This window comes from Physeter macrocephalus, chromosome 20 (assembly GCF_002837175.3).
Source record: "Physeter macrocephalus isolate SW-GA chromosome 20, ASM283717v5, whole genome shotgun sequence".
NCBI lineage: Eukaryota > Metazoa > Chordata > Mammalia > Artiodactyla > Physeteridae > Physeter > Physeter macrocephalus.
This window is the reverse complement of record NC_041233.1, coordinates 49,267,670-49,285,412: the sequence shown is the minus strand read 5'-3', so window position 1 is coordinate 49,285,412 and position 17,743 is coordinate 49,267,670. Positions and strand designations below refer to the sequence as shown.

General features: G+C 39.8%; 1 protein-coding gene across 1 annotated transcript in view; it reads right to left on the bottom strand.

Annotated features, from left to right (window-relative positions):
• The window catches only part of RPP30 (ribonuclease P/MRP subunit p30), a 29,031-nt gene extending 12,051 nt beyond the window's left edge, over nucleotides 1-16,980 (bottom strand). The window contains exons 1-6 of the mRNA XM_007118587.3: nucleotides 16,878-16,980; nucleotides 15,325-15,380; nucleotides 13,880-13,936; nucleotides 12,610-12,684; nucleotides 9,873-9,944; nucleotides 2,337-2,426 (exon numbers count right to left, since the gene is read on the bottom strand). Coding sequence (XP_007118649.1) covers nucleotides 2,337-2,426; nucleotides 9,873-9,944; nucleotides 12,610-12,684; nucleotides 13,880-13,936; nucleotides 15,325-15,380; nucleotides 16,878-16,959 — 432 coding nt within the window. The 5' untranslated portion in view covers nucleotides 16,960-16,980. The remainder of the gene's footprint in view (nucleotides 1-2,336; nucleotides 2,427-9,872; nucleotides 9,945-12,609; nucleotides 12,685-13,879; nucleotides 13,937-15,324; nucleotides 15,381-16,877) is intronic.
• Between the last annotated feature and the right edge of the window lie 763 nt (nucleotides 16,981-17,743).

The window sequence follows — 17,743 nt, the reverse complement described above, 5'->3', positions numbered from 1 at the left end:
TTATTAAACAACATATGTAAAATGTTCATACCAGATTTTTTAAAAAGCAGACACTGTGTTAAATACTGCCTATCCCTCTCACTTGTCAAGTTTTTACTTTTCAGAATTCTTAAATTGAAAAATGTGGGAATCAAGCCAAAAATATCCAGCAAAAAATAGCACCTTCAGGAACTTACAGATGGAATCAGAAGGTGGGCAGTCCTAGTGCTGCCGCCTCCAGTGCATCTCCTCCTCACGCCGCCCCAATGCCCCACCCCCCTCACAGTGAATGCTGCCTGCCAAGCCCTGACAACCAGCTAAGGACTAACGGTTCACAGGATTTGGCTGTGTTCCCCAAGCTGTACCCAGACATGCAAAATTAGACATATACTCGTTCAACTGACAGATTTTAGGGAAGACCTCTTATAGGCAAGGTATTTGGGTAATTAAAAAAGGACCAGGACACAGTTGGTGCTCTCTAGAAGCTCACAATCTGGGTTGGACAGCAGGGCACATTCCTAAGAAACCAATCAAAAGACGAAGCCAAAACAGCCACTGGGCAGCTTATCACTGTTGTGGGACATGAGGAATTATGTGCTGTGCACTGCTGTCCATTCCATGGACTTGGCCTTAGCATCACATACCACTATCTCCTCCCAGCCAAGGACACAGTATCGTATGTGGGTTTACTCAGGCAAAGCCGTCTAGAAAATAGCCTTTCTAGTTCATTAAGGTGAAGAGAAAAGTAAAAAAGTTGTAAGTTTAAGAGCAACTTACGGAGGGTGCCATCTACATGGAAAATGGATTGGCAGTGTGAAGCTGGTAAAAAGCCTTGGCAACCTTCTACTAGCTCTGGGGAGCAACAACATGTGAGGCCAGTGAGACTGTCATCATCTTGGGAACTGTGTTAGTTTGAGCCTTTTATCATGGTAGCTGGGGCACATTGGAGATCTCATCTGATGGGGAGTCAACCAGGTCTGTTCCACCCCTGTGTCTGAAGAGCTGAACAGTTTCTCCTTCTTCATTTTACCACTTTTAACAACATATATCTCCAATTCTAAAATGTGATGATTAAGGGTCTTTTTTTTTTTTAGTGTTTCCTTATTTAAGTACCAGTAAGAATGTGGGGAAACAATGATTTGAGCTTAACCAATATTGTTATATGTTCAGTAGTACTCTCATTATTGATCAGAAAAGAGCTGTTTTATAGTTTGCCCTTTAAATATATAACTTCAAAATTTTGAATACTTTTCAAGTACAGCTTTAGTAGCGTACACTTAGGGGTAGAACACAAGCCATCTTAAATTTTTCCACATTGGATTCAAGTTTTTCATACCATACAGATCATTTACTCCTCTCGCTGTCTCTCCCTACTCTCAGCATCAAGCTAATCCTTAGCAGTGGAGAGGGAAACAAAAATTGAAGAACTTGTGATTCTACAGAGACAAAAGAATAGGGGAGTTATCTATCCTGAAAAAAAATCCATAAATTTTTAATTTTCCAATTCTGACAGGATTGGGGATGTAATCTAGACTGTCTGTCAAACCTTTTTTCTCCTTCAACAGCACTTCTTGAGAATGGGAGAGAGCTTTGGAAGCCTCTATTCTAAAAAAGCATCCTAACTCCTCCCGGGATCTGGTTGCCAATGCAAATAGTTGACAGCTCTGCCAACCTTACAGCTCCCATTGTGAAACAATATCACTTTTATGATGGAGTAAGACATAAAAAGGTGTGACAGGTGGAAGATAAGGAGTAGAGGAAAACAAGAGAAATTATGTAGAAAGGTAACGAGAAAAATTCTATAGCAGAGGAAGGAGCACAAGATCTGTTGAATGCATGGTCCCCCGCTTAGATTATCACAAAAGTAACCCTGGGCTTTTGTGTGAGCCAGCACATTTCAATGCAAATTTTAATTGTGCAGAGACCACGCCTACCGTGCTTTCCAGGCCCTGCTCCCTCCAGTCCCTGCCACCCCACCTTTCCAGTTTGCTGGTGCCTTGGGAACCCTCTCTCTATTTTGTCCTACTCCTTTCTTGGCTGCTCTGTCTCCTTAATGTTCAACATTCAGACTGTAAGTGTCCATCATTATTAGCTATCCTCTTAAGAAATTTCCTTCACAAATTTGAGCTTCTAAGGCCTTTCAAACACATCTTGGTAATTCACTGGATATTTTTTATTTTAAGCTTTCTTTCTACCTTTAGTCAGCTTAGAAAAAAAAAAATCCTCTTTTTAAATTGCCTATCTATTACTAGCCTTTGTTTTTTCCCCTCTAAGAACAGCAGTTTCTTCTGCCCCTTTTCCAGTGCGTTAATGCACACGTAGAGATTCACATATAGAATGGAAACTGTGACACTTACCACATTAATAGGGGGTCTTTTGAAGTAAAATGGTAGCTTCTCTGTTACAGTTATGCAGACTAAATCCACATCTAAATGTGTACAAGCAACCTGTCAAGAAGAAAAAAACAGGTAAAGCCAAAAGGAAAATTGGCACATGTTAAGAATGGGGTAGGGTCAAACGTGATACAAAGAAATGTACATAGATATGGCTTACTCCATAGGCATTACATGGTTCTGTGTTCAAATACATCTGTCCCTTTACAAAGTCAATGCTTAGCCATTCCTTCACATTTGGTTTGAATGGTTTAGCTGTAATCCAGCTGAAGCAGAGTGATATGTCTATAGACCATCTCAACAGATAGGGTCTAGAGACCCTCTAATTCATGGTCAGCTACATAAGGAGAGGTTGCTAAGAGAGGCTCAGTTTCTGGAAGGTTACTTCAGATTGTTCTAGAAAAAGGAAACTAACTGCTCTGAAATCCAGGAAAAAATAAATAAATAAGCCAAAAGGAATGTATGCATGGTCCACTTACTCCAGAAATTATTTATTTTTGTGCCAGTAATTGGCCCACGCCTGTGGCTCCTATCAGTCTATTGACTGGCCAAAGAAATACATGGCACTACCAATGGCATTTTGTTCAAATGCTAATAGAAACAGAGCATCTCCATAAATGGTCAAAGCAGAGCTGTTATAAATCAAATGACATTGAATGCATTTTTTTCAACTTTTAATTTCCCTTTCCTTTGTTCTCATGTTTGCTATTATTTGTTGATACTCTGCATTTACTTCCAAAAGAGATCTGAAGCTGCTTATAAAAAAAGACATGCAAGATAAAATAAATAGATAAGGAAATCAGGATAAAAGAAAAATCAGGGAAGGAACATAAAGCCAGGGAAAGGTTACTAGCATAACAGTGCAGGCCAAAAGACAGGGCTAGAAGCTGCATACCCGGCTCTCATTTTGCCATTATTTGATTTACAGCAATAAAAGGAATTGGCTGTTTTGTACCATGACAAAAATAAGCCTTACTATCAATGCTGGTGTAATCAGGCTTGACAAACAAATCCAAGCTGCCAGGGTGGCTGTGCTGGCAAACTAACATCCGTGGCACGGACCAAGAGAAAGGGGTCAAGAGGGGGTGACAATGCCCCATAGGGTCAGCTCGACCTTCAGCAGTGACAGGAATGTCACATCTTATCCTTTCTCTTCAGAATCCCCACTTCAGTCGTTCCTACCCCCACCCCAGGGCTCCAGGAAGCAGGTAGTGATCAGAGGCTGCCTGGCTTTAAGACAGTCGTAGTAACTTAGTAAGCCTGGGAAGTAAGGCTGGTTTGGCAGAAACACTTGGCTCATAAAGAATCTGCCCCATCCCAACTGCTACAGCTGTCCAACTCCTAAAAGAGTCATTGAAAATTTGATAAGAATGGATGAAGTAAAGGTCTGAATAGCAGATAAAACATAAAACATGCTCAGCTTCTGTTTGCCATCTTTAAACTAGCAGATTGGCAAAGATCAAAAAGTTCAGTAATATACAGGTGACACAAAAATAAATAAACAGCGACTCACAGGGTCTTTAAATCAGTACAGGGTCTTGAAAAGCATTTCAGCAATAGGTATCAAAATTTTATAAGCACACATCAGCAAATTCCTATAAGTATAGGAATGTATCCTATAGAGACTAGAAATGCATTCCATAGCCATATACCTTACAAATGCTTGAGGATATTGGTGAAAGGACGGTCGCTGCACCACCAATCACAAAAGACTAGACACAACTAAACATCCCTCAATTTTACTTAAAAAAAATTATGGCCCCTTTATGCAATGGAATATGCTGACTCCTTAAACGGAATGAGGTACCTCTCTAGTGGATATTATGGAACCATCTCTGAGATATACTGTCAGGTGAAAAAAACATGGTTTTTTCACCTGACAGTAGGAAGGAAGGAAGGAAGGAGAGGAAGAGGAGAATGAAGAAAGGAAGGAAGGACTAGGTAAAAATACTTCTGAAAAGAAACACAAGAACTGCTAGCAGTGGTTGCCTCAGGAGAAAAGGGAGAGGGCGTTTTGGGTGGGAGGAAGGTGTACTTTTCAGTGCATACCTCTTTGCACTGTTTCAATTCATTATTACAAACACAAATTATTTTTCATTTCAAAAAGCTGATTCATTTCTTAAAAGCCTATTAAACATTCTTCCCCAGAGTAAAGCTAAATTAGGTTACCTTTTTACTTATGTATTGCTCCTTTCTTCCCTCTTTTATATAACAGTAGTTAATTAAAAAATACCCCTTGTGTTGGTTTAAGTACATGCATTATAATAAACTTTCAGTTACAAAGGATGGCTCCACTTGACTCCCTCTGACATCTCAGACTTAAAATGTTTCAAACCAAATTCCTTTGTTATTTAGCTTTCTATTAATCCAAATGTTCAACTGATATATTTAGATAACTACAAAATAAGAGCTAATGTTCACACTATAAGGAAATGCTTTCTAAATCATTAAAAAGATTAAATTACATCCAAATATATTTGTGGTTAAGAATTTGATTATAGTGGTTTTGGCAGGTTGTATATGAATTCATATCAATTGTTCTTAACCTTTTCTTTGGCCAAGGATTCCTATGAGGATTTAGGAAGGTTCTCCTCAAACTGCACATATACACACATACATTTATCTTTGATTTTATGGAACAAGCGGAATAAGAGAAGGGGGTTCAGTCTCCCCCAACTCCCCTTCATGGATGTCAGGTTAGTACATTCTGATATTTTATTCAAGGGAGAGCCAGGCTTGCCCAGGGAAAAAAGAGATGCCCATAAATGGGGCCTCCCAAACTAAACTGTTTAAAAAAAAAAAAAAAAAAACCACCCTGAAGAATTTATTTAAAATGGAGATTACCAGGCCCTACTCTCAGCAGTAAATGCAGTAAGCAGGGTCTAATAACCTGCGTTTTAACAAATTTTCCTGGCAAATCTGACACCAGTGAAGCCAGAGCACACCTTAAGAACTGCCTTGAAAGATACGCCCTTTCAGTAGCCTCAGGTGTTAGCAGCATATACTACAATAATGCTCTGAAAAAAGTAAGGCATGGATTTTGGAAGCAGGAAGAAAACAGAACTTCTATTTTCATTTGTTTTTAATTCCTTCCCCTAAAATGTTTTGTTCAGTGTGTGTATATTATTTCATAAAGCACACTGATATAATGGAGCATGCAAATAATTTTTTTAATGGAGTATAATTGCTTTACAATGGTGTGTTAGTTTCTGCTTTATAACAAAGTGAATCAGTTATACATATACATATATCCCCATATCTCTTCTCTCTTGTGGCTCCCTCCCTCCCTCCCTACCCCACCCTTCTAACTGGTCAAAAAGCACCGAGCTGATCTCCCTGTGCTATGCGACTGCTTCCCACTAGATATTTTACATTTGGTAGCGTATATATGTCCATGTCACTCTCTCACTTTGTTGCAGCTTACCCTTCCCCCTCCCCATGTCCTCAAGTCCATTCTCTAGTAGGTCTGCGTCTTTATTCCCATCCTGCCCCTACGTTCTTCATGACCAATTTTTTTTTCTTTTTAGATTCCATATATATGTGTTAGCATATGGTATTTGTTTTTCTCTTTCTGACTTACTTCACTCTGTATGACAGACTCTAGGTCCATCCACCTCATTGCAAATAACTCAGTTTCGTTCCTTTTTATGGCTGAGTAATATTCCATTGTATATATGTGCCACATCTTCTTTATCCATTCATCTGTCGATGGACACTTAGGTTGCTTCCATGTCCTGGCTATTGTAAATAGAGCTGCAATGAACATTTTGGAACATGACTCTTTTAACCCACGTCCCCTGCATCGGCAGGCGGACTCTCAACCACTGCGCCACCAGGGAAGCCCTGTTTTTTTGATATTGAGCTGCATGAGCTGCTTGTAAATTTTGGAGATTAATCCTTTGTCAGTTGCTTCGTTTGCAAATATTTTCTTCCATTCTGAGGGTTGTCTTTTTGTCTTGTTTATGGTTTCCTTTGCTGTGCAAAAGCTTTTAAGTTTCATTAGGTCCCATTTGTTTATTTTTGTTTTTATTTCCATTTCTCTAGGAGGTGGGTCAAAAAGGATCTTGCTGTGATTTATGTCATAGAAAGTTCTGCCTATGTTTTCCTCTAAGAGTCTGATAGTGTCTGGCCTTACACTTAGGTCTTTAATCCATTTTGCGTGTATTTTTGTGTATGGTGTTAGGGAGTGTTCTAATTTCATTCTTTTACATGTAGCTGTCCAGTTTTCCCAGCACCACTTATTGAAGAGGCTGTCTTTTCTCCATTGTATATTCTTGACTCCTTTATCAAAGATTAGGTGACCATATGTGCGTGGTTTTATCTCTGGGCTTTCTGTCCTGTTCCATTGATCTATATTTCTGTTTTTGTGCCAGTACTGTCTTGATTACTGTAGCTTTGTACTATAGTCTGAAGTCCGGGAGCCTGATTCCTCCAGCTCCGTTTTTCTTTCTCAAGATTGCTTTGGCTGTTCGGGGTCTTTTGTGTTTCCATACAAATTATGAAATTACATAAAAATAATTTAAAAGAAAATAAACATACACATATTGGGGATGTTGGATCACTACTTTTTAAAATTGATACAGTACACACTCAAGGTAGTTTGGACACCATTGGACTAAATAACCTGAATTCTCCATACCCTGTCTTGTCCTGAATGGGAGTAACAATGGAAAAGAATATGAAGAAGAATATATATGTCTATAACTGATTCACTTTGCTGTACAGAAGAAATGAACACAACACTGTAAATCAACTGTACTTCAATAAAAATTTTTTTTTAAATCCTAAATGGAAATAACTAACTCAGAAGCTCCTGAAACTTCTATGTATCTCTCTCTGCCACATTCCACCGCCACCCGCATCCTAAGAAGCCCCAGCCAACGGACTCTGCTTACAGCCTTTCAACTTTGCCTTATCCCCTGGGGTAACTATGGAGACAAAGGATTTATCTATGAGATATCTTCCAGATACTCTGAGTGGAAAAGAGTATGTTATTTCCCATGGAAACAACTCTATTTAAGGTGGTTAGATTTTATACTACTAATTGTTAACATATGTGTATAGGAATGCTTTTATAACTCATTTTGGAGACCTTAGTTACAGAATATCATATCTACAGGGACACTTGTTTACATTCTAGATGATCAACTTACAAACCAAACAAATAAAATCACTTAACAGAACATAACCTGTTAAGCAACAAACTGCTTGCATTTGACCCAATTCCAAACCATGATATGCTTACAAAAGCTTTATAATTAAAAGAAAAATGTCTTTTAAAATTGATTTTCTATATAAAACAGGGAGAATGCCAACTTCAACTGAATCTTAAAGGATGGGTAAGATCTGGAAAGATAAGATGTTCTGATTTTAAAAACTGTTTTCTCTGCAGTCAATTCCAAACAAATACTCTTTCAATTATTTACAGCTTTCTTCCATCTTCCAGAATATTTCTGACTGTTCCACCCATCATCATGAATTATGTGTTCACAGTTTTGAATTAAAACTTGTGAATAATCTGAGAAAAACAAGTAATAAGATAAATTCACTAAATCTAATTATAATGTATTCTAAGACTCCAAAGTCCTAGCTCTGTGACATAACTACCTTAAGTTTAGAGCAAATCATTGAGCCTAAGTCTCAATTTTCTCTTCTACAAAATGGGGATAATAATAAGCCTTTGTCCCAATTATCCCCAGGATTGTTGTCTTCTCTAATCACCAGTAAATGGCTATGGAAATTTTAAGTTGTATGCTCTTCAAAATCCATTCAAAAAACAAGTGTACAATAAAAAACTGGGTACACTACCAACTTTTAGTCTACAGTATAACTGAGTTGTTAATATTTAATAACAAAACTAAATTGCCGTTTAACAAATTTGGACATATCCACGGTCCATCTTAGGGTTTCGGCACTGAATCAGAATCCCCTGTGGAACTTAAAAAAAAGATACCCAAACTCAACCCCAAACCTACTGGATCAGAATCTCCAACAGCGGAGATCTGAACATGCCTGATTTTAAAAGGTTCCACAGGGGTCTCTGATAACTAAGAACTACTCAATCCTACTCCCCTTTTTTCTGAAATGAAATTCTTGAGAATTACTATAACAGAGCATTTTAGAAAAGGAGTCACCAAAAAACGGGAATTCATAGATAACTTGTACTGTTACTCTGCATTAATACAGTAAGTCCCCTACATACAAACCTTCAAATTACGAACTTTCAAAGATGCAAATGTGCCCCTGTATGCCAGCTGTTGTACTGTACTACTGTACTTTTCAAGGTACTGTACTGTAAGATTAAAAATGTTTTTATTTTTTGTGTTTGTTAGTTTTTTATGTATTATTTGTGTGAAAAGTATTATAAATCTATTACAGTACAGTACTATATAGCCAATTGTGTTAGTTGGGTACCTAGGCTAACTTTGTTGGACTTATAAATTGGACTTACGAATGAGCTCTTGGAACGGAGCTCATTCGTATATAGGGTACTTACTGTATAAACAATTAAGAATTGTTAATGTGCCTTGAAAACGAAATTTGCCACACACCAGTCTTCTTAGTCAACAACTCCATCTACTGGATAAGCTTAGGGAAAATCTTATAATTTTAGAATGGACTTTGCTTAAAAACAAATTATGCTGTAAAATTAAAACATCAAAGACCAGTGCTTTCTTTTCCCCCCATAATATCCCTTTGGTGGATACACTTTTGGTAGATGGCTACCTAAATAAAGGCAACATTCCGAACTTCCTAAAAGGAGCTATATCTCACTTTACACAGTAAAACATATTCCTGAAAAACTATATTACAGTTGATTTTTTCTTTTCTGTGATCACTTACAATGCCCAGTGTGTTCTGTCTCAAGTTGACAAAATGACCATAGACAGTAAACAACTTTCCCTCCTGAAAAGTCACAGAAATGGCCATTTGAAAAGGACAAAAGAAATTAAATTCATAAAGGTTCTCTTATACAAAAAGGAATAGTATCAGCAGATGGTTGATTCTGAAGGATTTCTAGAAGACCAAAGGCTGACATGATCATGCTGGCAAATGGACCACACCTCAGAGCACACAAACGGGAAAGCTAAAACAGAGAAGGAATCTTTTATGCCACAGTGGAACCTTGCTCCCTTCTTCTGTCACAGGCAGCAGCGAATAGTAACAGGGCAGAAACTGAAGTGCTTTTAGAGCTAGAAAGAGATGGACCATCATTTACCTAAGAGAAGTTTCAAATGAATGAATGAAGCAGAGATAAAGAAACAGAAGAAAACTTGATGGACTCTTTTAATCTCAGCCCATCAAATATCTAGCAGAATAAATAAAAGAAAACAAAATATGTCACCCAAATACACCCTTGTGCAATTCCAGAACACCAAATATAAATGAAAAATCCTCAAAGTTTCCAGATGAGATGATACAGGTCACCTACAAAGGTATAACATCAGACTTCTTATATAAAATAATGAGTACTATTTTCTTTTACTATCTGTTACTTACATGAAAAAGTTTTTCTGTCTTTGGAAAAACTGCAACGATATCATACAGCCGGACTCTTGAAGAAGTTGCTCTCTAGTAATATAAAAAGAATGTTACCATACAGTAACAACAACAACAAATGCATATGGAATTCTGACTAGTGTCCTGGCTGCACTTATATTTCAATTATGTAACACTTCTAATATGCCACTGACATTTCTGCTTTGCTTTGTATGTTGTCAGAAAAGACCTTCTCAGCACATGAGACTCCAGATACCAACTTCCATTCCACCAAGGAGGAAGGAATCATCCTCCTTCCTTCCTTCCCTCATTGTTATGCTTTAACTGTGCACCAAACATTTTGTTTGAGATACAAAAATCAAATTAGATAGCTGCTGCTCTTACAAGCTAGTGGAGGAGCTTGCCAGAAATTTACTGAGCACCTGCTGTGGGTGGGGCACTGGGGATACAAAATCATTTAAGGCATATGTCTGCTCTCAGTGGAACTCACCATTTTTTGGTGAGACAAGAAATACACGTGACTAAGTGTGATGTGATTAGGTTCACAATGAGAATACTGTTAAATACAAATTAAACTGCTAAGCATGCAAGAAAATACCCGAGAGTCCTAAGACAGAAGAAGAGGAATTTATCCATTAAAGATTGTTTATAAAAGAAAGTCTCAAACTTATATCATATGTGTATGCATGTGAAAAGGCTGGAAAAATATATATTCAAGAGTACAATCTCTGAGTGATATGTGATATTTCTTCTTTGCCTGTTGGCACCTTTTAAATTTTTTACCTCTTATTCTGTAAAAAGAAAAGGTATGATAAAAATTAGCAGAGGAAAGAAATAGATTGAAGAGAAGCAGCAGGTACTGTGCTTGAGCAGGTAAGAAAACCTGCTGGGCAGATGTATGCTGAGACAGGGCAGGCTCTAGGTCTCAGAAAAAGTCAGGATCCAGGACTCTTTGTCCTCTGCTTGCCCACTCCCACCTGGGATGTGGACAAATAGGGGCCACCAGGATGTTCATGATAACACGAGAAAATCAAACTCTTCGTGACCATAAAAAGTCAGCTCCATTTATGTCTCCCTGGGCTTAGAGAACCAGAATGCTGCCTGCAGTTGTATAAAATCCCAAAATTTGGCTTTCCGTAATTTCTTTAGCAATGCTAATGTTAGAAAGGAGGCCGGCCCTTCCTTGATTACTCTTGTTCTATGAGAGAGGAGGCCATTCCAGCTAAAGATGAAACAGCTCACCTTCTCAGAGATCTCACTTTCTCCCTCCCTCACTGGATCCATCCCATCAGCACCAGACAGTCTCAAGTCTCCATCTAACAAACAAAATCTAGACAGCAGGTTCTCATCCACCAGCCTCCCTATGCCTTCTGTTCCTCCACAGAAACAAGTTTCTCAAGCAAAGTCAGCAGCACACACTGGCTGCATGTTCTCACGTCCCTATCATTTCCGTGGAAATGGCTTTTACTAAGGCACCCAATGACCTCCACGTCGTTAGGAGACTTGCCCATCCAACACATGGTTTAGCCCTTCTCTGACTTGACTACACAGGCACATTGATGCTGCTGAGCCTTCTCACATTCCTCGTTGTCCACCTACTTCTCAGACAGTCCTGCCTCAGTCTCTAATCCTAGCTCATCCCTCATCCTTTACTCCACCATTAAATACCAAATTTCCTCAGGGCTCTGTCCTAGACCTTCTCTTCCCACATCATATTTTTACCAAGGAGTCTCATCCAGTCTCATGATTTCAATTACTCTCTACAGGGTGACCACTTCCAAATCAGTATCTTTAATTAGGGTCCCTCTTCTGAGGGCCACACCTTTTTCTCCAACCCCCCATTTGACAAGCTCCACTGGAACTCTCACAATAACCCATCATGTCTGAAACATGATGATCTAAACTTACCTCTCTTTCTATGTCCCATCTCAGGAAATGGTACCATCTACTTACCTGGCTGCTCAGGCCAAGGCAGGGAGTCATCACCTTCTATCAAATCAACAAATCCATCCAAATCCTGTCAATCCTCTCCTCTCCCCCAGCCCCAATGCCTCTTAAATCCCCTCCTTTATCCCCTCTAATCTATTCTCTATAATGCAAACTTCATAATTGTACTCCCTTGGTTAAAACCTTCAAAGGCTTCTTCTAATTGCTCACCCAGACCCATCTCCCTAACCTCATCCCAGGATAGACAGCTCATCAGGCTCAACTCAACTGGTGTTTCATTTTCCAGAATGCACCATGTTTCTTCTTGGATTCAGGACCTTGCATAATCCATCCTGTCTGGGGAAACATTCTCTCCCTCACTTGCCACCTATAACACTGATTCTTCTGGCCCTTGTTTGAACATCAGCTTCCTCGGTGGGCCTCCTGTTGCACATTCCCAGGACATGCCTTATTGCTACCTCCCACTTTTTAAACATTCCTCCCATTTTTAAAAGGATTGTGTCTGTATTATTCATAGCAATATCCCCAGTACCCACCTATGTCTACTTCATGTAAGTTCAATGAATACCACTTGCCGAAAGATTCTTTAATTGTGGTATTCTTATACATGTGCCATGAGTAGAAGAGATTCTGTTATACTATGTGAATTCTGAGCTAAGGAGAGCAGTCAGGTGTCACATGGGGGGTCGGGGGAGATGTAAGAATGGGAGGAGTTGGAAAAACAACAGTATTCAGCAGAAATCAATACAACTTACAAGGTCAAGAGAGAAGAAAAAAACAACTAACCTACCAAAACATTGCAGTGAGATGGATCCGAAACGATAATTGTCAGTCTAGTTAAAATCTTAATTGGTTTTGATTTCCCCTGTAATCAAAAAAAGCACAAAATAGAAATGACTGATTTTCCTCCTTAGCAGTGGAAAGTACTCATTAAAAGGTACTAACAATAAAGGATAGTGAAGATCAGTAAAACCTAGTCCTCACTCTCAAGGAATTTATAATACAGGCGTACCTAGTTTTATTGTGTTTTGCTTTGTTGTGCTTCACTGATATTGCATTTTTTACAAATCGAAGGTTGGTGGCAACCCTGTGTTGAGCAAGTCTGTTGGTGCCATTTTCCAACAGCATTTGCTCACTTCATGTCTCTGTGTCATATTTTGGTAATTCTCCCAGTATTTCACATTTTTTCATTATTTTCATATTTGTTACGGTGATCTATGATCAATGTGAACCCGGGGCCTCGCAGTGGAAGTGCCGAGTGCTAACCACTGGACTGCCAGGGAATTCCCTGATCACTGATCTTTGATGGTACTATTGTAATTGTTTCCAGTGAAAAAAACCATACCCATATAAGACATCAAACTTAATCAATTGTTGAAATGACAACAAAGGATTTAGAATATTATATAAACTTAGTTGATAAAGCAGTGGCAGGGTATGAGAAGACTAACTCCAATTCTGAAAGATCTGCGGTGGGTAAAATACTATCAAACAGCGTTGGCATGCTACAGAGAAATCACAGTGAAAGGAAGAGTCAATTCATGCAGCAAACTCACTGTTGTCTTATTTTAAGAAACTGCTGCAGCCACCCCAACCTTCAGAAACCACCACCCTGATCAGTCAGCAGCCTTCAGCACTGAGGCAAGACCCTCCAGAGGCAAAAAGATTACAACTTGCTGAAGACTGAGACAATGGGGAGCATTTTTAAGCAATAAAATATTTTAAAATTAAGGTATATACATTGATTTTTTTTTTAGACATAATGCTACTTCACACTTATTGAACTACAGTACAATATAAGCATAACTTTAATATGCACCAGGAAACCAAAACATTCATGTGACTCGCTTTATTGTGGAGACCCGCAATATCTCTGAGGTATACCTGTACAGCCAGAGAAAAAGAGATGTACATAATGTTTCGTGGAAGAGCTGAGTCTTCATTGAAAGGTAAGACTGGTAGACAGAGGAAGGGGCGGTACAGATCAGAGAACCACATATATGACCGGACATGTCTGAACTGGATGAATAAGTACTATGTTTCTTAAACAAAACACTTACCTGTACAATTGGCAAAGTTGTAAAGAGTTCAGAAACAGCTACTGGTTTTTCAATTTCCTACAACGAAGAAGAATATTTTTTTAAAAAAGCTAATTTCTGGCACTCAGAAACACTAAATAAGTTGTGTGTATGTGCATGTGTGTGTTTTTTAATGAAGAAAGCTAAAGCAAAGAAGCAGCTGAGAACATCAATGGATAGGCGGGATGAACAATAGTTTTTAGAATGAAACAATCTGTAAGGAACAGTTGTTGGCCTAAAGGGAGATATACATATTTACTAGTATGTTTGGGAGGGAAATCAATTAGTAATGAGTCCATGACAGTACAATAAAAAAGAATAAATATTGTGATTACAGTTTAATCAATAACAATGCACTTTTAAGAAGTTATTGAAAGCTACTGAACATCAAATCAACTTTAAGAATCCTTACACCATGGCCTAGCACTTCACAAAAAACTATCATTTGTACAAATACGCCTCAGCTCAACTATTAACATTTGCGGGAGTCCAGCTCCTGCAGGTCCAGGAATACCCGAGGGATGGACAGCGTTGGCGAGGGCAAGTTAAATAATTCAATAACACTGTGTATGTGCAAGCATGGTCTCTCTCTCTTTATTTTCTCACAGTCAGATTTATATACCCTAAGTGATTACATCATCAGGTGTTTAACTAAAACCTCAGAAGATATTTATAATAGATTGTACCTAATATTTCTAGATGTACTTTTAAAGTAATTCTAAAGGTTCTCAAAACATCATTGTTTTTTCTTAGAGTAGGTTCAATCCATACTAATAACAAAGCCAAGCTAATATGTAACAAGCCATTAAAAGAAACTATGGAGGAGGAAGTTTCCTGACCTTTCCTATGCGTCCCAGAGGTCCACATGGACAAGTTTTAACAATGCACCCCTAAATCATCTACAATATATTTCACAATTTAATCTATCACTGTGTTCCTCTGGGCAAGAAGCCTTGTCTGAATAGACGAGTCAACAATTCCAATGTTGGCAGTTGACTCTGTCTGATTAATTTATCCTTATACCAGAACCAACAATACCCATAATCATTTATTACTCCCATGTAGGGCCATTGTTGTTTTGTTATTGGTGTTTTCCATAGAAACAACCCTACATTTCCAGGTTGTTTGTTTTTTCTCCCACCAGCCAGGGGCTGTTGTTAAAAAGTCCCAATTCGTAGGTTTTGGTTTGGGAGGGGGAAGAGGATCAGAAGAGATGTAGTCAGCTTCCTGGGCACAGCACTGCCCTGCAGCGCTGTCTTGGTGTTGTTCCATGACCGTGTCATGGCACAGAGGCTCCAGGTTGGCTTCCAACGAACATTAAAATAAGATAATGCACAAAGAGTGCTCGTCTGTAGCTTCAATATTACCAATATACACAAAATAACTATAAATGCTGGTTATTATTAACTTAAGAAATTGTATTTTACCTGTTTCTTTTCCTTAAATTCAACAACATGATTGATGGCAACAACTGAATAGCCCACTGAAAAGAAAAATTGAACATTCTTGTTAAATACAACAACCTCTTTTACACATAAGCTCATCCCAATTCATGTCAAGACTAGAAGGTAGTAAGAAGAATGGTTATGGGCTCTGGAGTCAGACGGCCCATTTTCAAATCTAAGCATTACTACTTAGAAGTTACTTAACCTTAAGTTTCAAGTTCTTCGTCTGCCAAATGGTGATAATAACAGAACTCACCTTATACGACTGGCAGAATTCAATGAGATAACACACAAAGGATGTTTTACAACAGTGGCTGGCACAGAGTCAGGGCTTTGTTTGACTTTGGTGGTGTATTATTAGCATTATACCAAAGACACTTTGCACAACTCCTTAAAGCATCATTCTCCTTCGTGTCCCTTTGTTCATTTTCATCCCATCACATGTATACTTTTTCACCTTCATTCTTACTCGTTTCTTTTGCTTTTTACCCTTTCTACTTCAAAGGCCCTTTTGCTAAGGAGAAATGGAGTAACGACTCCCTCACACCACTGTCCACATACGCCTTTGAGCTACCCACCAAGAGACTGGGAACTCTTTGAAGCCAGGGCCTTGCTTTACCAGCCTCAACACAGCCCTGTTTTGGACATGTGGACTATCAAAAACATGCCTAAATCATGCCTCCAATCTTTAAGTTATTTAAACACCAATGGGAACAACAGGATATTAATATTAAAAGATAATGCATATTAATGCCAAAATAGTGGTCCCCCCCTCTCATTAGTTTGTCCAGTTTCCTTCTTTTCTTCCTCCCTCAATTATTTACTGAGCAACCATTACTTAACAGGCCCTGCAGAAACCTCTTTATTTTTATCTCCCTCTATCCCCACGTAGACATTTTACAGTCTAAGGAAAGAGACAGCACTCGCGATTGACTCCATTATTTAAAATGGGGTCTTAACTCTCAGAGCTTTTGCTTCCCTTGGATTCAAATATGAGTAACATTCTAGCATTTTGGCCATGCTGCTCCCCTCTCACCCTCCTAGTATGTCCTCCGCCCCTACCAACCCTCCCTCTACATAATATAATTCAAACACTCGCGACCCCATGCCCCTCCCTCACTTCTCGGACCCACAGGTGCACCAGCTTCCTGCATTTGAGTGTCAGAACACTGTCGTGAGACGCAGGAAGGGGCGATATTAACAGCACTGGTGTAGGAGACTACACTTGGAAGCCCTGGCTTCTGCCATCCACCAGCTGTGGGGCCCTATGCAAATCCCCCGCCCTGTCAGGGCCTCAGTTTCCTCAATTCGCAAGAAATAAGGAGCTAGACTGGGTAACAGCTCCCCAGTGCTTTCGAGTTTCCCGCGCCCGGGATCAGAGCAACACCGCAGGGGCCTCAGCTTCCAGGGACAGCCGGGAGACCCCAGGAGACCGGAACGAGGCCCGCCCGGGTCCCTCCCGAGCGTGGCCTGACAGTCTCGGGGGACAGCTAGACTGGGCAGGCACCGCGGCCCGCGAAGCCGGGGAGACTCACGGTGAGCGGCATTCTCCACGAGCCCGCGCAGCGTCTTCAGGTCGGAGCCCGCCCGCAGGTCCAAATCCGCAAACGCCGCCATGCCGAAGTCACGTGACGGCCGCGCGCCCATCTGCGCAGCCGTCGGGCCCGCCCCCTCGGGCATGCCGGGAATTGCAGTTTACCTGCGCGGTCTGCCCCTCCCTCCCGTGGACTAAGGTTAGCAGGTTCCTCGCTCGCCTTCAAGTACCGACAGAAATTAGTGTGTGGGAATCTACAGCCTCACTTCAATCCTTCTTCGTCTTCTTCCGAATGAGAATGTTTGGTTTCTCCCGGGGGAGTTCACATCTTCCACCGTTCCTCCTATGAAATAATGTAGAAAGTGATTCTTTCAAAATGTACGTATACAGCATTTATTGAGCGCCTACTGTGAACCAAACCCTTTTGCTAAGGGCCGGAAACGCTTAAAAAGTAGTAGGGAACCCGTTTTTCTTTCCCTCCCCTAAAGTCCATTCCGTTGTTTATAAAATGGACTTAACGGGGAAATGGAGAAACTGACCTAAAAGAGGACTGCCCGAGAAAAATGTCTTTTTGCCCAATCACAACTGTCGGTGCCACAGCACGCTACTCTTTCTTACAGTCGACGTCCTCAGCCACGAGATGACAGGGTTCTCTCTAGGATGAGCGGTTAGCTCCAGCACTGGTTTAGCCAAAAACTGGTTAGACAAGGAGGGGCAAAATTAAAATGTTTTACAGTTTTCCATCTAAGAAATGTACAATCAAATCCCACACACTTGATGTTTCCACATTTTTGAACTTCGTGTAAATGAACTCTTCTTAAAGATTGGTAAATCAGCGATCCGAGAACATAAAACTGTGGAACTATA